This window comes from Dromiciops gliroides, chromosome 2, assembly GCF_019393635.1.
Source record: "Dromiciops gliroides isolate mDroGli1 chromosome 2, mDroGli1.pri, whole genome shotgun sequence".
In the NCBI taxonomy this organism is placed as follows: Eukaryota; Metazoa; Chordata; class Mammalia; order Microbiotheria; family Microbiotheriidae; genus Dromiciops; species Dromiciops gliroides.
Window position 1 is genome coordinate 196,883,672 of NC_057862.1, and position 20,985 is coordinate 196,904,656.

Below are 20,985 nucleotides of genomic sequence, written 5' to 3' on the forward strand. Positions count from 1 at the left end.
GTCAAGTGTCTGAGGCCATATTTGAAGTCAGGTACTCCTGAATCCAGGGCTGGTGCTTTATCCACTGAGCCGTAATTCAGTTCTAAACCTTGATCAAGCATTTAGTGATTGCTGACTAAATGCCCTAGGACGTCAAAGAAAACTGCAAGTATCAACTTGGGCTAGAGTAAGTTTCAAGGGACGAACGAATCTTTTAAGCAAACAACACTCATTTTAAAGTCAGAAAACTGGCACCCAGGGTTGACTTACCTAAAATCCATATATGTATTTATTGGTATAGCTTGGCCTCGAACTTTGAGTGTAAAGTTGTTTTTTTTTTCCCCATTCAGCTACACTGTTTGGATGTGCTTAAGGTCTATTTGGAAGCACAGATCCTTGAAATCTACAGTCACTGAATCTAGGCAATGCCAATTGTCTTAGATTTCCAGTACTATCAGGTGAGGCTACGCAGAAGCCTCTGCAAACGATGCCTCAAATTACTTACGTCAAGAAGGGCTAATCACAGATATTAGAGCTCACTTCAGATTCGTCTGGTTGCATCTACACATTTTACACGGCTCACTCAAGTCTGCAGCTGTATTACAAGTCCTGCTCTTCAGGGGCTAATAATGAAGGGTCGGCCGGGCCGAAGGAATAACGGCCCTTTACGACCTCGTAACGGAAGAGCGGGAGTTTCGTTTTTCTCTCTTATAGGGAACCGGAACGTTAACGAACACCGGAAGCGTCGGTTCCCACTCCTACTTGGACTTTTCTAAAAGTTTCCGATTAAGATCCCCCGTTACGCGGTTCCTCCGTCCGCTTCTAGCACAAAACAAACGTTCCCCTTCTCACAGAGATCCCACCCAACGGCCGGCCAACGAGCGAATGACGCCGGCGAACTTCGTGTCACGTGGCCCCAGGCCTTCCGGCCGTTGGAGAGTTTAGCTACGGCACCTTCGCCGGCAACCGCCGAAGCCCACGTGACCAACGCTTCCGTTTCCGTAATTTCTCGGTGCTACAGAACTCTGTGTCCGGGCCGTCGGGAGGGGTTACCGGTGGTGCCTCCGGTTGTCACCCACGGGGCCAGGCTTGAGACAGCCCCTTCACCCTCATTTCCCCTACGGTGCGCGGGGTCCTGCGCCTCCTACTCCTCGATACGCGAGAGTCATGAATCTCCCTGAGCAACAGCAGCTGCCGCCGCAGGACCTGGCCCCTGTAGAGCCGCCGTCCCTCGGCCTAGGTTTAGGTCCGCCCGCAGTGAGTACGTAAGGCGGAGCGAAGCAGGCGGTGCTGGTGGTGGTGGTGTGTGTGTGTGTGTGTGTGTGTGGGGGGGGTGGCAGGTGGACCAGGAGTGCGCAGCTCCTGGGGTCCTAGACCTCGGCTCCCCGAGGCCCGAGTGGTGTGTGGGGTAGAGGGAGCAGCATCCCCTTATTTTTGAGCTTCCTTCAATTGTACCGATGTGGAAACAGGCCCAGAAATGGTTTGCCTGAGGTCACGTGGGTAACGAGCCTGAAAGATGGGCTTGAAGACCGGCTCTCTGACTCCGGAGTCACAGCTCTCTGCCACGGGGTTTGCAGGATTGCCTCCCTCACCCCTGTCGGAGTGTTTTTGAAGGCTGCTGCAGAAAGCCACATTGCTGTGACACTTTTTCGTGATCTGAACATCTCTGGCTTGTACCCATCCGCCCTCTAGTTAGAGCCAGGCTTAGTATGTCAGAATCTAGAGCTCAGTTAAACTCTTCTCACCCCATCCCCCCCAAAACACCGAAAAAGAAAAAAAATGTACAAATTTATTTTATCTAATCCCAATTAGTCCTTCATTGCTGTTTGGTAAGGTTTTTTAAATTTTAGATTTTATTTTTTCACTATGAGCTTAACAAACATGGATATTTCTCTATACAAAGAACTGAGAAAGAAAATTGTACATGAAACCAATATCTATTAAGTACAACTTTTTTTTTTTAAAGCATCATTGATATGATAGCACTACTACCTCGCTTGTCTAGTTTTGGACATATCATCGACAGTCTTTTTTCCAGCATGATCACTACCCATTGACACCTTCCAACAACTACTTCATCTTCTCCCCACCAAAATTCTCCCTTATGTGTACTAAGATAGTCAAGCAGAACAAATTGGCTCTTTTTTTTTCTTTTCTGATTGACTCTCATGTGCCCCACAGCAACTGTTCCAAAGCTCCTCTCCACAAATCCCTTATGTCACTTCTTCCCTCTTCCCTCATTGGAAGACTTTGCTTCTTACTTTCCTAAGAAAACTTTTATCTTTTGCATTTATCTTGAATTGCTCTTTCCCCTACTCTGTCTATACATCATTCTCTATTCTCTGACAAAGGGTGGCTTTTCTTGCCAATTCCTTTTGTTTTACTTGATCTCTCCTTTGGGAATTTTCACCTTTGATCATTTTCTCTTTTTTCTCTCCTTGTACATTGGCTTCTCTACATCTACAATTATTCCCAGTTTCCCATTCTTAACTGTTCATTTGACCTTGCCAGACACCTACCCCCCCAACCTCCACCCCACCCAGCCTCCAAGCTCTTTTTTTTTTTACAACTAAACTCCTAGAAAGATTAGCAGAAACTCAGTCTCTTGTTCCTTACCACCAAACAACTCATTTTTCAACCCTTTCACTCTAGTTTCTGACCCTATCACTCTTCTAAATGCTTGCTTTAAGGCTACCAACACACTCTTCTGCTAAATCCAGTTGTTTTTACACTTTGTAGCTTTTTACACTGTTGACTGATCGTTCTTAGATATTGTCTTTCCTCCCTTGGCTTTCTTCATGTAGTTCTTGATTGGTTTTCTCTTAGCTGTCTGACCTTTTGCTGGGTGATGGTGATGGTAATGATGTCGTCATCACCAATCATCTGTATCCTGCTCACCAAGCCTAGATGCCCTCCAAAACAATGTCCTGGGTCCTTTCTATAAATAATTTCCAATTCTCAATCTGTAACCTCTTTCCCAAGTTTTATTTGTGTATTTCCAACTTTCTCTTTAGTATTTCTCTATATCCACCTGTCATCTCAAATTTAGCATGACTAAAACCAAATTGTTCATTTACCACTTTCCTGACTTCTCAAAATCTTCCCCTTTTTCTGATTTTTCTATTAAAATAAATAGTTCCATCATTCTCCCAGTCATCCAGACTCAAAACCTCAGCATCATCTCTGAACCAAGGTCCATAGCTTCTGTTTACATTGTATTGTGTTTGGCATCCATCACTTACTTTCTGGTTTCACTGCCATCAACCTAATTCAGCCCTTTATTGTCTCTTGCAAGGACTTCAAGTCTCTTTCCCTTTCTAACTATCCTACACATTTGACATCTTATAATTCTAAATCATAACTCTGGTTTTATCAGCCACCTGCTCATAAACTTGGTTCTCTAAAGCCAAACTTGGTTCATGTCCAGATTCCATAGCTTAGCATTTAAGACCCATCACAATAATCTTGCTGCAGCCCATCTTTGTTCTACTTCTTTTCTATGATTGTCTTACACGTAGCCTGGGCTCCAGCCCAACTAAACTGCTCTCTACTCTCTGAACACAACTTGGCTTTTCTAGTTATTCCTGCTTTTGCTTCCATGTTCCCTTTATTTGGAATGCTTTGGCTACTGAAACCATTTGTTGTTGTTCAGTTTTAATCATGTCTGACTTTTCTTGACCCCATTTGGAATTTTTTTGGCAAAGATACTGGAATGATTTGCCATTTCCTTCTCCAGCTCATTTTATGGAGGCAAACTGGGTTAAGTGCCTTGCCCAGGGTCTCACAGCCAGTAAGTGTTTGAGGTGGAATTTGAACTCAGGAAGATGAGTCTTCCTGACTTCAGGTCCAGCACTCTAATCCACTGCAGCATCAACCATACACATATCTTAATACTCTGCTTAAATGACGTCATATGATCATAGATTGGGAGATGAAGGGGTCATTAGAGATCATCTTTTTCCATCTCCTTCCTTTTCTAGATGAGGAAACTGAGAACCCAGGAAGTTAAGTAGATTCTTCAAGGTCATGCCAGTAGTAAGTAGCAGATTTGGAATTATGTATCTTCTAATTCCAAATCTAGTGTTTTTCCTCCAACCCCCTCTTCAGCAAAACGATCTCTTTTTCCTGAGCTACCCTGGGACTTTGTGTAGATCTTATGATACATGGTATAGACTTCCTTCTACTTTCTTCTACTAGATTATAAAATCTTGAAGGCATGGAATAAGTCCATGCAAACATGTGAATGAATGATTCCTTTGGGGTATGTTAAAGTGGTTAAGGTTTAGGTAAAAAGATTGAAGACCTAAATTAGAAAATGAAGTAAATGAATGTGAATGAAGGTACATGAATTATTTTATTATTCAAAATTGGTAGGACAGTAATCGAAGCATCTTAAATTGAGATTAGCATGGCATGACAGAAAGCAGCACTGGATTTGGAGTAGGAGAATTGAGCTTGAGTCCAAGCTCTTTCACTTACTGTATATGTGAATTTAGACAAGTCACATAATAATAATAATATTAGCTGAATATTTATGTTACTTTTAGGTTCCAGGCATTTTGCAAAGATTATCCCGTTTGATCCTTACAATAACTCTGGGAGGCATGTTTCATTTGGGGAAATTGGGGTAAACAGATTAAATGACTTGTCCAGAGTCACATAGCCATTAAGTGTCAGAGGCTGGATTCGTAATCTCATTGACATGAATAGTCCCTCTAACTCATCCCCGTTTTATCCTTTAGGACTCTATCTATGTCTTTCTGTACATCTTCCATATGGGGTCTAGTTCATGTGCTTGGAGCTTTCCTCTTAAATATCTTGATATTGTATGATTAAAGATAATTGGTTTAGGGGCAGCTAGGTGGCGCAGTGGATAGAGCACTGGCCCTGGATTCAGGAGGACCTGAGTTCAAATCCAGCCTCAAACACTTAACACTTACTAGCTGTGTGACCCTAGGCAAGTCACTTAACCCCAATTGCCTCACTAAAAAAAATAAAAAAATTAAAGATAATTGGTTTAAAATGTTTATCATCGTAATATTAACTGTAAAGTTATTCTCAAAGTACTTATACCAATATTCTTCCATTACCTGATTCTTGTATAGTCTAACACCTCTTCTAGCTTTCAAAGCCTATTATTCTATGTTTTTCTTCCTGGCATATTTACAATTTAAAAAACTTAAATTCAAAGCATATTTATCAAGTGCTTACTAGGTGCAAAGACTGAAATAACTCTAAGATGGCAGGCCTACCACACCTTAAATTTTGGCATCTTCATCCCCTGTCTAATACAGTATCGTGTAGACAGTTTTTGAGTTTAACAAATTTGTTGAGTTCTATTGAATTTGCTAAAGATGATTAAGATGCAGTTCCTGTTATAAAAGAGTTTCTATATCCTAATAGCAAACATAAGGCAAGAATACAAATTAGAATGTAATTGGTGTATAGAGCCAAGTACCTTCAAAGTGCAATGAGAGGTTTGATAGAGAAGAGATCATTTTCTGTTGTGGTGTCAGGGAAGGCCTTATGGAGCTTGACTTGGCACCTAAGCTTGATCTAGAAGGATTTCAGCAGAAGTGGGGGGAAAGACAAAGAAGGGTAGGAGTATATTCCAGGTGTGAAGGGTTGTATGAGCATAAAGGCAAGGGACATTAGTTCAGGGCCATGAAGTAGTGGTCCAGTTTGGTTGAAACAGAGAATTATTTAAAGGGGAGTGATGAGAGATCAGGTTGGAAAGATTAGTTGGAGTCATTGTGAAGGGCCTTGAATGCCAGACTAAAGTGTTTGGATTTTATTGGTAAGCCAGGGGCATTCACATTTTTTTTCCTTTTCTTTTCTTTTTTTTTTTAGTGAGGCAATTGGGGTTAAGTGACTTGCCCAGGGTCACACAGCTAGTAAGTGTTAAGTGTCTGAGGCTGGATTTGAACTCAGGTACTCCTGACTCCAGGGCCAGTGCTCTATCCACTGTGCCACCTAGCTGCCCTCAACATTTAGTTTCAATGACAACAGTTAATTTCAGCCCACTGGCAAGACCTCTAGTGGTAATCAGTTACACAGCATTATCTGTTGATGGGTCAAGCCTCAGTTTTCAAGTGTGCTTACTTGCTAAATAATTAGTTAACCTTTTTTACCCCCTAAAGATCCCAAATGGGTTTTACCTCAGGGTTAGGTAAGCCACATTTGGCCTGTATACCCTCATATGGCATACCTGGCTAGCTAACAGTCTGTGTTTTAAGGTTTTAAATCAACTGTAGATGTTTTTGAGCAGGAATGTTACGTTGACTGGAAAGACCAAGTCCTAGAGGTAGGGAGGGAAGAGAATAAGCATTTATATAGTACCTAGTATGTGCCAGGCCCTTTTAAAAGCACCTTGCAAATATCTCATTTGCTCTGCACAACAAACCTAAGAGGTAGGTGGTGTTATCCACATTTTACAGTTGAGGAAATGATGGCAGTATCTTTGCCATCATTTTTTGTGTGTGTGGGGGGGTGGGCATTGAGGGTTAAGTGACTTGCCCAGGGTCACACAGCTAGTAAGTGTCAAGTGTCTATGGCTGGATTTGAACTCAGGTCCTCCTGAATCCAGGAAAGGTACTTTATCTACTGCACCAACTAGCTGCCTTCTCCAGTATCTTTGAAAAGAAAATCCCAAATGGGGCACGAAGAGACACAAAACAGCATTTGGAGAAACAAGGTTAATACAAGGCAGTGTATTAAATGCTGTATTTTTATATGCTTTCATTTGATGGAAACAAGAATTTAAAACGTTAAAAATTCAAAAGAAAGAATTCTCATATTTTCCCAATTGTTCAGCTTTACACTGTCACCACCTTCCTGTTGATTCTAAGCTAAAGAAGGCAGGAAGGTCCGTGGAAAGGTCCTATGGAAAGAGCACTGGCTTCTGGAGTAAGAGGACCTGGGTTCAAATTCTCTCTCTGATCCATACTGTGTGACCTTGGGCAGGTCACTTAACTTCTCTGGGCCTCAGTTTCCTTATTTGTAAAACAAGGAAGTTTGACTAGGTGGCCTTTGAAAGTACATTCTAGCTCTAGATATAGGAAATCCAAACAGCTGAAAGTATTTTCTAAAATTATATTTTTAAGTATCTTGTGCTATAGTCAGGTAAACAAGCAGTTACAAAGTGCTGAAGAAAGAAATACATTTACTTTACATCAGGCTTAGCTTAAACTTTAACCATAATATCTTGTTCTGGTAGTAAATGTAAGACTTAGCAACATTCAACAGATTCTTCAATGTTTTCTTGCTTGGGGCATAGGTCCAGGTGATGCTTCTCCAGATGAAGGGCTAATGGAAGACTTGACTCTTGAAAATAAAGCTCTGGAGCAACTAGCACAAGGATTACTTTCTCATTATTTACCAGATTTGGAGAGATCAAAGCAGGCCCTACAGGAACTCACGTAAGCAAATCAGAAATTGTTATGTGCTCATTTCTTCATCGAGACAACGTGTTTTATTTACTGAGAACACTGGAATGGAAATCAGGAGATTTGGGTTTGATATAATATTCAGGAAGCTAATTTATTTCTCATTCTGTTTCCTCATCTGTAAAATGGGGCTAATACCTATCTTGTTTGCCTCCCAAGGTTATTGTGAAAATCAGATAACATATGTGAAAATGCTTTGTAAACTGTAGTGTTATTTTGTCTATACACTTTTTTTTTTTTTAGTGAGGCAATTGGGGTTAAGTGACTTGCCCAGGGTCACACAGCTAGTAAGTATTAAGTGTCTGAGGCCAGATTTGAACTCAGGTACTCCTGACTCCAAGGCCGGTGCTCTATCCACTGCGCCACCTAGCTGCCCCTTTGTCTATACACTTCTAACTAGCTTCTAATAACATGGCTTCTTTTGATATAATCTTTAGGATATTTTTTATAACATTTCATTTTGATTATTTTTTCTTTGTTTTCCCCCTTTTGATTATTTTTAATGCTTTAGCAAGTGCAAATGATAATAGCAGAATACTTTGTAGCTTAACTGCAAGGAATTAATGTCTATAGGCTTTTTTCTTCCTGTTTTGGGCAGTTATCTCCAAATCAATTGTAGTTGTAGTTATTTTATGAAATAATCCATTTGTTCATCTAATGGTAATTTTTGCATATACCTTTTTTTTTTAGAATAGAATTTAAGAAAATGCCCCGTTACATCTTTGTTGGAGGAGACATTTCTAACAATTTAATAAATTGTTGTTGTTGGGTTGTTTCAGTCAGGTCCCACTCTTTGTGATCCCATTTGGTGTATTATTGGCAAAGATACTGAAGAGGGTTGCCATTTCCTTCTCCAGCCCATTTTACAGATGAGGAACTGAGGTAAATTGGATTAAATGACTTGCCCAAGGTCACAACTAGTAAACATCTGTATCACCTAGCTGCCCAGATTCAATAAATACCTTTTGAAAAAAATAGGAGATGAGAAACTGTGAGCATTGTCTAAACACACATAGAAATCAGACTTACTTACTCTTTCTTTAGGGGGATAAAAACAGCCTGAAGTCTCTCTACTGCCTGTTTTTCAGAGTGAGAAGCTAGGTATATGTCTAAGGGCTGCTACAAGCCAATGATTTACCATAAAATTCAGGTCAGAAGTGGCAGTCCATCATGTTATCAAAGGGCAGAATTGCCAATACCTCATCATGTAATCCCATTAGCCAATGTTTTTGTAGGCTTTATACTTGAATAATGATCAACTATGAGTCAATAATGATTTTTGGGGGAGCAAAACTTAATAAAGTAGGACTTTTATGACTAAATACTACAGTTAACAAACTGGTGAATTTATTTCCCCAGTGACGGAGTGTGGTTTTGATTTTCTGACATTGATTTTCAATAGAATTTTGGAGGTAGCTATCCTGAAGTGATTAGTTCATCATATTGGATGTGGGTGTGGGGGAGAGTATGTGTTGGTCAGTGGGTCCTGGCTGGTGTTTTAAAATTTTTTTTTCCAAGTCAAAGAAAATGCTTTTTTTGTGATTCTAAGTAGTCCTTGTAATGGCAATAAGGGCCAACAATCTGTTTATTTTCAGCTCTCAGATTGTGTTTGAACTTGGAAAGAATAATGAACAGATTTCTTTATATTGTTGAAAGTGGATAATGTATATATGTTTGTAGCATTCTTGTAGTGTCTGAGGGGTCTTTGTTAACTTTCTCTAATGCTTATGATGTTTTTAATAACTTCCCTCTTTTTCCTTGGTGCCCAAATACTCTTTAAGCACCCAAACCATGTAATTTTGTCGAATAATGGCTACTTTGTTTCTTGTGAGTTAAGGAGCAGTACAGAGAGTGCTGTCCTTGGGATCTTTCTGTATCTTCACAGATTTCATAATTGACAGCTGTGTTATAGAAAGAGCTTGGGTGTTTGTGACTTTAATCTGCTACTCACTGTGTAAGTTTGCACAAGTCAGCACAACCTTTTGGGCCACACACAGGTCCTTCATCTCTGGAATTAATTGAAGGTGCCTGCTTGCATCTTTACTGTTCTGTGATATTGAGTAGCCCTTGTGGCTCAGTGGAGGCTGAACATCTATTTATTTTGTAACTCACAGTGGTTAAAGGGTTCTGGATAAAATGTAAGCATATTACGAATTGACACAACTCTATTTGCTTACAGGTATTTATGCTCAGCCTTCTGTCTTTCCTGGGGGGCATCAGTTCACCACTTCTGGAAGCAGGTTATTCAGTGACTCCTGTTGAAGAATCTAGTCATGGCATATTTAAAAGGAAAATTTTAAGATTGATTCTTACCATCTTTATGATTCTATAATTTTTTAGTATGAAATTTATCTATGGTTTAGGTAGTTTCACTGTTAATTTAAAGTCAGCTATGATAATTTTTTTTTTTTTTGTGAGGCAATTGGGGTTAAGTGGCTTGCCCAGGGTCACACAGCTAGTGTTAAATGTCTGAGGCCAGATTCGAACTCAGGTATTCCTGAATCCAGGGCCGGTGCTCTATCCACTGCGACATCTAGCTGCCCCCCAGCTATGATAATTTTTAAAAATAATATTTTTTTCCAGTTATATGTAAAGATAGTTTTAACATTCATTTAAAAATTTTTTGAGTTCCAAATTTTCTCTCTCTCTCCATCACTTCCCCCCTCCCTGAGACAGGAAGCAGTTTGATGTATACGTGTTCGGTCATGCAAAACCTATTACCATATCTAATAATTTTTTAAAAACTCCAAAGTGCTATATTATTATAATCTTGTTTTTTAGTTGAATAAATCACTGATTTCTATCTTGAGGTTTATTTTTGAAATCTGTGGGGCAAGATAATGTGGCTTTGGATGCTCCTCTTCTAATGGTTTCTTACCATCATTCCAGTAAGTCAGGTTGCCTGAGTAAGCCAGCTTATCTGGTTGTGCCACATCCCCTCCTGGCTTCTGAACAGGTTTTTCTTCTTTTGAGGTCAGTAAGTGGAGCAGATTGTAGGGGATTCAGGTGAGCTTCTGGCCTGTGGGGTATGTTGTCTGTACAGAACAGACAACTTGAAAATCCTGTATTCATTCTCATTCTTTCAATTACTCTTTTTTTCTACAGTGTTTTATATTTAATACAGGTTTATAACTAAGCACCCTATTAATGATCAGGTGGCTAATCAGATTGAATGGGTGTCTTGTGGTTACCTCCCTTGATACCTTGGCTCAGGGCCAGAGATCATATTTGAATGTCACTCCAATTATTAGAGGATTCTTCTTTGACATATCTAATGCCTTATTTGGTGAAAGGAAGGGGGAGAAATGGAATTACTGGGGCATGTCACTCAAGGAGATTTTATACTCTTTTTTCCTTGAAAATTTTAAAGAATATGTTGCACAACCAGGTGACCCTAGGGCCCTTTTGCTCTTTGTGGTATTTGACCCAGGTTGCAAGGTATAATAGTGCAGTCAAGTGAAAGGGAGTTTGGACATTAGTTTGTTTTACCAGATAGACTTAGAATCACCATATTTGAGAGATGTAAGGGTCTTAGAGATATTATCTGGTCTGATTCTTCCCCTTGCCCCTTTTTTTTAATAGTTAAGGAAACTGAAGATCTGGAGAAGGTAAGTAATTTATCCAGGGTCACCAGGCTAATTAGTGGTAGAATCAAGAGCTCTTGTTTCCTACTCTTCCAGATTGCTTCTTATCTGTGTCTTTTAGCTTTAATTTCTTCCAGTACCATAATGTTTTCATACTTAAAACAGAAAATTTCCCTATATTTACCTTCACAGGATTTTGTATTAACAGTAAGTGTGTAAAGCATTTAATATCTTGATGAAGGAGGCTCAAAAATGCATTTTCTTTTTGATTCTGAATTGATGGAGAGAAGGTAATGATGCACTAACTTTAAATTATTAAATTGGCTTTATTAAGGGGTCTGAAAGATGTAATTTGGTAAGAATAAGTGGACGTTTGACTATCAGCTGCTTCCCATTATTTTGTAAAAGACTTTACTGACAAAATAAACTTGGAAAAGATTAGATTCTCTTCAGGCTTTTTCTCATATTCTTCTAGCTTAATTTCAAGCCCATAGCAATAACCAGTGTTGAATTGTTGAATTGAAATATAGAATTTTAGGTGGTTTTATTTCAATCCAGGGTGTGTAAATCTCATCTCCACTATTTGCTTTTGTTTCAGACAGAACCAAGTGGTATTACTAGATACATTAGAGCAAGAGATTTCAAAATTCAAAGAATGTCATTCTATTTTGGATATTAATGCTTTGGTAAGTCTGTTCTAGTGTATGTGTTTTTAATAATGTTACATTTTAATGTTAGCTTAATCAGTTTCCCCAGGCTAATATTGTATAGGTGCATTCTCCAAATTTTTCTCTACCTTTTAAAAATTCAGAAATGTGATTTTAACAAAAAACTCTTAAGTGAGAAAATAACCAGGTTTTTGTATCTAACAAAGTATCTTTCAAAATATTAACACTATCAGAGATTGTAGTTTCTTTGGTAGCTTAAAAGGAAGTCTTTCTAAGAATTAGGGCTGAGGAAGTGTAGGGAGGTCCTCTTGGAGGAAAATGAATTATTCATGGTGAATGTGTCACATGCATGTAGTGAGATGCTATTTCCCATTTACCATTGGACTAAGATATTCCTTGAGGTTTCTTCAAACTGATAATTCTAAAATTCTGTGAATAACAACTTTTTTTTGAGTGGGTAGAATAACATTTGCTTACACTCAACATATACATAAAAGAGAACTTGGGAGGTTTGAGGGGAGAGCATCTTGTAGCCACCTTTTCTCTACCTTGCAAGGAAAGAACATATACAGGGTGTCCCAAAAGTCTTAGTGCCTATTTAAGCTTTAATGACTTAAAATTGCACTAAGGCTTTTGGGACACCCTGTGTAAAATTTAGCTCTTGATTATATTTTTCAATATAAGTAATCAAAGTCAAACTTTACACTACTAGCTGTACCAGACCTAAAACTATATTATAAAGCAGTAACCATCAAAATTATTTGGTACTGGCTAAGAAATAGAGTAGTGGATCAGTGGAATGGGTTAGGCACACAAAACACAGCAGTAAATGAATATAGCAGTCTCCTGTTTGATAAACCCAAAAGACTTCAGCCTCTAGGATAAGAACTCACTATATGACAAAAACTGCTGGGAAAACTGGAAAATAGTATGGCAGAAACTAGTCCAAAATCTTACACCATATACCAAAGTAAAGTCAAAATGGGTACACAATCTAGACATAAAGGGTGATACCATAGGCAAATTAGAAAAGGAAGGAATAGTTTGCTTGTCAGATCTATGGAGAGGGGAAACATTTATGACCAAAGATGAGATAGAGAACATTATGAAATGCAAATTGGATCATTTTGACTACATTAAATTAAAAAGTTTTTGCACAAACTTTACACCAAAAGAATTATATAATTCTTTGTTAAGAGAAGCTGTAACTATATTTCTGGGAAGCTTCAGTAAACCTATCCTTCCCCACTAAAGGCCATATAAAAGAGAATTTAAAAATAAAGAACCTGCATCTACCTTTTTGCCACTCCTAGGAAAAAAAGTCCCATGAAGATTTGACTGCAATGTCCATGAAACAAGGCATAAAATAACAGTGATAACAGATTCTTGAATCTTAATGAATTCTAAAAAAGTGAATTTTCTATAAAAGTGTATCTTTGGACTGATTAACATAAAATTAATGATTAATGATTGAACTAGGTTATTGAACTAGGAGTCAGGAGACAAGATTTTAGCTTACATTCATTTAGTACTTAACTATAACTTTGGATAAATCACTAATGCTCTCTGGGCCACAGTTTCCTCTTGATAAATGAAGGACTGAACTAAGTAGTTTTTCAGAACCCTTCCAGCTCAAAAATTTCATTGCACAGTATATCAACTATAGTATATAGACTTTCATAGAAGAAAAGATAAGGGACTAGTCAACTCTGACTAATAACAGCAGTTTCAGGAATTCAGAAGGAGGAATGAATGAGAGCACCCCATGTAGAGGCTCCTTCCTGGCTGGGTTCCAATATCTTTATTACCTTCCACCTGTAAAAATTTCTGATTCTGTTATTTAAAGCCATCATCTATCTGGTACCATCCCACCTTCTCAGGTTTAATTTGTTTTACTCTTCCTTTATGTACTCTGTGTTCCAGGCAAATTGGCGTACTAACTCTTCCTCAAACTTGGCATCCCATCTCTGCGCCTTCTGAGCAGCCTCCCTGCTTAGAATGCATTTCTTCACCTCTGCCTCTTAGAATCCTTACCTTCTGTGAAGGTTCAGCTCAGCTCAGGTGCTACTTCCTACTTAGTTGTTAGTGCTTTCTCAAATTCCTTTATATTTAATTATTCATGTACATGTGTTTCCCTGATTTCCCACTCCCCAGATAATCACTTGGAATGTAAAGTTTTTGAAGAGCAGGGATTGCTTTATGTCTTTGAATCCTCAGAGCCTAGATCAATGCCTTGTACTTAGTAGACGTTTAATAAACGTTTATTGAATTACATTTTCACTTAAATTGGTTGATTTAACTAATCGAATAGGCTTCTCCCCACCTTCCCAATTTGCTTTGTATTTCTAAAGAGATTTTACTTTTTGAAGTATACTTACCTAGGTTTCTTTTTTTTGTATTTTATTGATTTATTTTTTCCGTTACATGTAAAGATAGTTCTCAACTTTTGTTTATACAAGCTTTCCAATTTCAGATTTTTCTCCCTTCCTCCCCTCCCTCCCCTAGACAGCAGGTAATCTGATATAGGTTATATATGTGTGTGTGTGTGTATTTATATATATATATATATATATATAAATAATAACATTAAACGTATTTCTGCATTAGTCATGTTACAAGAGAAAAATCAGAGCACTGAGGAAAAACCTCAAAATAGCAAACCAACAGCACCCAAACCAAAAGAAATAGTATGGTTCATTCAGCATCTCTACTTGTATTCAACAGAGGTTTGGTGCATAGTAGCCCTAAGCCAAGGAGCTTTACATGCCTCCCTAAATGCAAACAGAAGACAGATACAATATAGCACCCGAGCCTGAAGGAATAGGAAGTTGTCTTTTAGATCTTTTTTGTTCAGTGGTTCACGTCACAGCCTCACGTACAACCTTTGACAAGAAGCAAGAAAAACCTTTGGCTTTTAGCTAAGAACTGAAAGCTGGACTGCTGAGTTCTGCTTCTCTGCACACAGAATTACATTATGTCATTAATTTAATCCATATGTCCTGAAGAAAAATCTTTTCTTACAGTATCCCCAAAAAGCGATCCATTTCTGGAGAGCTCTCAGTTTTAGGAAATTTTTTCTGCACATTTATCCTGAATCTCTCTCTCTCTCTCTCTCTCTCTCTCTCTCTTTTTTTTTTTTTTTACGAGGCAATGGGGGTTAAGTGACTTGCCCAGGGTCACACAGCTAGTAAGTGTCAAGTGTCTGAGGCCGGATTTGAACTCAGGTACTCCTGAATCCAGGGCCGGTGCTTTTTCCACTGCGCCACCTAGCCGCCCCCCTGAATCTCTTTTTAATGTTGACTCCTTGCTCCTGATAATGTCCTCCAGGACCAAGGAGAACAGATAGCATTCTTTTGCATGGCAGCCCTTTAAATACTTGAAGATAGCTACCATTTCCCAAACTTCCTCAGTTCTGGAGCAATCCTTGGGGCATGATTTGAGCTTCTTCATTGTCTTGGGGGATTCTCCCTCCCACTTATCATTGTCTTTATAAAATGTATCATCCGGAGCAGAACATGTGCCAGTTGCAGCCTGATCAGGGACTGTCACTTCCTTTGGTTTTTTTTTTTTTTTTTTAGTGAGTTGGGGTTAAGTGACTTGCCTAGGGTCACACAGCTAGTAAGTGTTAAGTGTCTGAGGCTGGATTTGAACTCAGGTACTCCTGACTCCAGGGCCGGTGCTCTATCCACTGCGCCATCTAGCTGCCCCACTTCCTTTGTTTTTAATATCATGCCTTTCTTAAGATTGCTTTTGCTTTTTTTGGCCACCATCTAAGTGTGTGTGCTGTGGTCTCTTAATATATGAAACTTGCAGTTCACTGGACCCTACTAGGTCTTTTTCAAATGAATTGTTATCTAGCCAAGCCTTTCCTACCTTATAATGTGAATTTTACTTTTTCTTTTCGAAATCAAGTCTGTAAGTCTCCACATTAGTTTCATTTGATTAGATTCAGGTGATTGTTTTAGCTTATCAAAATATTTTTGCTTCTATCATTCAGCGTGTTCTCTATCCCTCCCAATGTTTCATTTGTAGGTTGGATGATGCTATCTTTGCAGAATTGTGTTCTGGAAATTGTGTTGACTCTGGAGTCAGAAATCCTTTTAATCTTTCCTCTGCTTACTACCTATATGACACCTTGGGTGAATCACTTAAACGTTTTGGGGACTCAGTTTCCTCATCAGTGAAATAAGTGGGTTGGGCTAGAGGACCTCTGAGGTCCCTTTAAACTTTAAATCTATGATCCAGTGGGATTTTGTTGTTGTTGGTGGGTTTTTTTGGTGGGGCACTTGGGGTTAAGTGACTTGCCCAGGGTCACACAGCTAGTAAGTGTCAAGTGTCTGAGGTTGGATTTGAACTCAGGTCCTCCTGACTCCAGGGCCAGTGCTCTATCCACTGTGCCACCTAGCTGCCCTTAAATCTATGATCCTATTCCTTTATCCAAGTCATCCATTAAAATGTTAATCAGTACAGCCTCTCTGCATCCCAGGAGCACTCCACCAGGGATCTTCCTTCCAAGTTTACATTAAACCATTAATGTCAATTCTGGGTACAGACACACATGTAGACAAAGAACATAAAACCAATAATTTCTGAAGTCTGATTTGAATACAGAATTAGAAGGTTAGGGTTGCCATTTCTGACTCTTTTAGTTGAGCTATTTTCTTGACTACTAATTCTTCCCTTTTCTTCTTTCACCTTCACCCTTTCTGAGGGATAATTGTGTTTTTCTTCAACCACCTAGACTTACATCACTTCCTATTCTCCTCTGATTTTGGATCCCTTGGTTATACATCAGGAATAAGATTGGGTCTGGGCAGAGGTAGGAAGGCCTAGTCTTATTCCAACCTAGCGTTTCTTGGATTATTGAACGGTGGTCCATAAGACCAAGCAGCACTACTCCAGGTCCATAACTTAGTTCTTCTTGTCAGGCACTTAAAGTAACCTTTGGGGCTCTTGACTTAGGGCTAGTGTAGTAGAGGCATGAATTTAAAAAGCTTTTAGCCCCTTCTGAATGTAACTAGTAGCAACTGGGTGGTCTTATTCTAACTTTAGTCCCATATAGGATACCAGTTTGTCCAACCACTAATTGTATAGCAGATTTTTAATGAAGAAATGTCTTTTTATTGTGTAGTAGATATTGTATTAATTATGACCATTGTCATCACTTTTCTTTCTCCTCCCTGCCAAAGGTTTTTAAAAGTTTTCAATATGGCTAGATATTGTATTAATTATGACCATTGTCATCACTTTTCTTCCTCCTCCCTCCCAAAGGTTTTTAGAGGTTTTAAATGTGGCTTTAAAATGTAATTTGTAGAGAATAATTAAAATAAGAAGATAATGGATCATAAAGCTGGTCAAATTTAGGAAGAATTGTTCAGGATTTGGACCACAAATTTGTTTGGCTATTCCAATGAATGTTTAACTTGAATCATAATTTAGTTTTTCCTGTTTTAAGTTTACAGAAGCTAAATACTATCACAACAAGTTAGTGAATATAAGAAAAGAGATGCTGACACTTCATGAAAAGACATCAAAATTAAAAGTGAGTTGAATAACTGTAATTAGTACAGAGATTTACGGCTGTTTCTCTTTTTTGTTGATGACTGCTAGTAATGAGTTTTTAGGCACTTAATGATCCATTTCTTCGAATTTACATTTTGAATAAACTGAAAGTGATATTTTTATTTGTGTAATATCACATAAAATTTACTGATGCCAAATTAATATATTTTTCAAAGGTAATAAACCTTTTGGATGTGAATTACTAGACACCTACACTAATAACAGTGTTGATGAGTTTTGGAAAAGGTCTTATTCCCTGATTAAGGAGCTTCTAAGTACTCCATTTAACTGATGTATTGAAAGTAGAATTGCTTTGGGATTAAGAACCTTTATAAGATAGGGATATTGGGATTTATTTAAGATTACATGATATGATTGAATTTATACAAAAAATAAAGTCTAAATGTAGAAAAACAACATGGTATAGAGACTTCCCTGTCTTGGTATCAGGAAGACCTATTAATGTCATTGGATTCCTCCCTGTGATACATACTGTCTTGGTAATCTTAGATAGGTTTCTCAGTGCCCAAGATGATTGGGTTTCATTCAGAGCAGGTGCAGACCTCTCACTAGGAGTTTCTTATGCAGAAGAAATCACAGGTCCAGACCACCCTCCTCCTTCCCCCGAAAAAAAAGAAAGAAAAGAAAAGCCAGTCTCATAATAATTTATTGCTATGACTGTTTAATGAGGTATATAAACCTTGGTGCTTAGTAAAGTTCCTTGATTTTTGTTTCTTTTCTAACTTAGAAAAGAGCACTTAAGCTTCAACAAAAGAGACAGAAAGAAGAGTTGGAACGGGAACAGCAACGAGAAAAGGAATTTGAAAGAGAGAAACAGTTAACTGCTAAACCAGCTAAGAGGACATAAAAAAAACTAAGCAGCAGTTATGTTGTCCATGTATATATGTTTATTTTTATATGTATATATGTACGAGTGTGTACATACTTATTTTCCCTTCCCTTATAGCATAGTCTTTGGATTTAAGAGAGCTTGATTGGTAGGGCCAGTTTGATGTAGTGCCTTATGCCATCGTTCAGAATTCTAATGTGCTTTGCACTCACTGAATTGCCACTTTTTCATTCTAGCCATTTAGGATGCCATGTTTTTCATTGGTTGTCAAAATGTAAATCCGTTTGAATGTTGTATAATATTTAACTTTTTTCAACCTAGCTTTTCTTATACTTTAAAAAATCAACTGGATTTTTGCTTTGATACATTTAATGATGAATGGTTTGATTTTATTCATTTGACAAATATTAAAAGCACTTACTTTGTGTTGGACCCTTAGGGTTGAAAGCATAGTCAAGGTCCTGTACATGTACACAATTTCAAATTTGTTTTTTGTTTATTGGAATGCCTTGTTCTTCTGGGGAGCCATATAATGATGACTTCTGATTCTCTGCCCCATGATTAAATTGAGAGGGCCTCTTCCATTGCTTTTGTTAAGGACTCTAATGATGTTACCATACCAACTGTCTAACAATACACACCAATTACAGGAGGTGCTTTGTATAAAGCCTACATGAGAGTGTCAGAAATTTTTCATGGGAAAATTTGACACAAGAATAATGACGATATTATTGGTGTCTTTGACAGAAAAAATGAGCAAAAGAGAAAATTGTCTTTATAGAATAGACACCACATAATCTTTTCCCAACATTTTCAGACCTTATATCTTCAACAACATCAACTTCTTATGTTCTTTAAATTGGACTACTTGATCTGTCAACTGGTATTATAGGGCTACAGTGGTACTCTGGAACCATTGGCCCTTCTTTACGTGGACATTTATGATATTCAGTAACAATTTTCAAGCACTGAAATGATAGTCAAGTAGATAGGGATACTTAAGCCACATTTTTTTGACTTGCTAGTGGGGTCTCTAGCTCTGTCTTGTGATTTCCTGTGTCTCTTTAGTGTTTACCTTATCATTCCATGCTTTGCTTCACTTATAAATGAAAATTATGTTGCCTACCCATTTTGTGGTAGGCATTTTATGTTCCAGAGAAGGTTGGTAAAGAAAGTATTTTTTTTTTGGGGGGGGGGCAGGGCAATGAGGGTTAAGTGACTTGCCCAGGGTCACATAGCTAGTAAGTGTCAAGTGTATGAGGCCAGATTTGAACTCAGGTCCTCCTGAATCCAGGGCTGGTGCTTTTATCCACTGTGCCACCTAGCTACCCCTCCAGAAAGTATTTTTAAGAAAGACACACACCATTGTGAAACTAAGTCTTTTTCAGAAATTTTTTGAATGCGTGCAGGAAAATATTATGTGGAGAAAATTATATTTTCACTCTCCAAAATCCAGAGTGTGCATATTCCTCTTATAATGTTAAGGGGTATTTGACAGTTGTCTAATCTCTATCACATAGGGAATGATCAGAAACTAGGAGGGTATATGATTAGAATGTATATCTTTTCTTTTTTTTTCTTTAATTTTTAGTGAGGCAATGGGGGTTAAGTGACTTGCCCAAGGTCACACAGCTAGTAAGTGTCAAGTGTCTGAGGCCGGATTTGAACTCAGGAACTCCTGAATCCAGGGCCGGTGCTTTATCCACTGTGCCACCTAGCCGCCCCTATCTTTTCTAATTCACATTACAATTTGCAGGTATCTTTTGATTAAGTTAAAATCTACCTCTAATAATCTATTTGGCTAATAGAGAAGGATAGGAAAATATTTGATTCTGGAAGAATACTAAAAAATAGGTCTATTAATACACTTTATTTTTCTTCTTCTTAAGTGAATGATTACACACCACCTTGACTTTGACTTATGAATGTTAGTTTCACATGACTAAATATTGAGATCTATATGCTGAAACTGCTTGGGCGGGATTTGGATAAATTAAAGATTTAAAGGAACATCACAAAAATGTCTGTGTATAATTGGTTTAATTTGGTAGAGTTGGATGGTTTGAATTACTGAGCTAGTTTAAAATTATTACATATCCCATTGTTGTGTAATCAGTTCTATCACTTTTTTTTTTAAAGACAGGCTTTTAAGACTGAACTCTTAACAGGCAGTAAATATCTTGAGAATTTTGGGTTATATGAGTTATTCATTTAATTAGCCATATTAAAGTAGATAATGAGGTTGGTATGTATAGCAAAGCACTTGTGGTTTGATTTTTTGCATTTTGATAACTTAAGAGTAGCAAATTGAAAAGCTGATATATAAGTACTAACCATTTTTAGGTTGGGTTGTAAATCAAAAAATACAGTTACTTAGTAAGTGAAACACAGCTTAGAGATTTAGCTTTCTCAAAATTTTACATAGCTCTCAAAATGTATATAAGAATATAAGTATAAGAAATTGAAAAGTTGCTGACAAATTCATTTGGTACTATATCGAGCACAAAACCAATAAAGAAGCACTGGCATGGTCCTTAGGATCTTTTCATATTCCACTTTAAAAAGTAATCATTGCCTTTATTTTGAAACTATATCATGTATGTAGTGAGGATTATTTTGCTTTAGCTTGTGAAATTTAAAAAATATTGACTTTGTTGCAGGTCTAATAGTTTATATGAACATTGAATGTGATTCAAATTGTGCAGGTATTGAGATTTTTTTGAGAGATGTTGTCAAAAGTTATTCCAGGTATACAGTATATTCCTTCATACATTAGTCTGATTTTTGAGCTTGTAAAACAAGGAATATTTTTACATGTTTAATAAAAAGTGGCTTATGATGAAGTTTTATGATATGTTATTTATTAAAAATACTTTAACCCAGAAATTCTCACAAAC

The 20,985-nt window shown here is 37.8% G+C and overlaps 1 protein-coding gene across 1 annotated transcript; it reads left to right on the top strand.

Annotated features, from left to right (window-relative positions):
- The first annotated feature begins 1,103 nt into the window (after positions 1–1,103).
- BLOC1S6 (biogenesis of lysosomal organelles complex 1 subunit 6) lies at positions 1,104–20,927 on the top strand. Its single transcript, XM_043983589.1, has 5 exons — positions 1,104–1,240; positions 7,256–7,397; positions 11,607–11,694; positions 17,132–17,218; positions 17,987–20,927. The coding sequence occupies exons 1-5, from the start codon at positions 1,147–1,149 to the stop codon at positions 18,104–18,106; spliced, it is 531 nt and encodes a 176-aa protein (XP_043839524.1). The 5' UTR covers positions 1,104–1,146; the 3' UTR covers positions 18,107–20,927.
- The last annotated feature ends 58 nt before the right edge of the window (positions 20,928–20,985 follow it).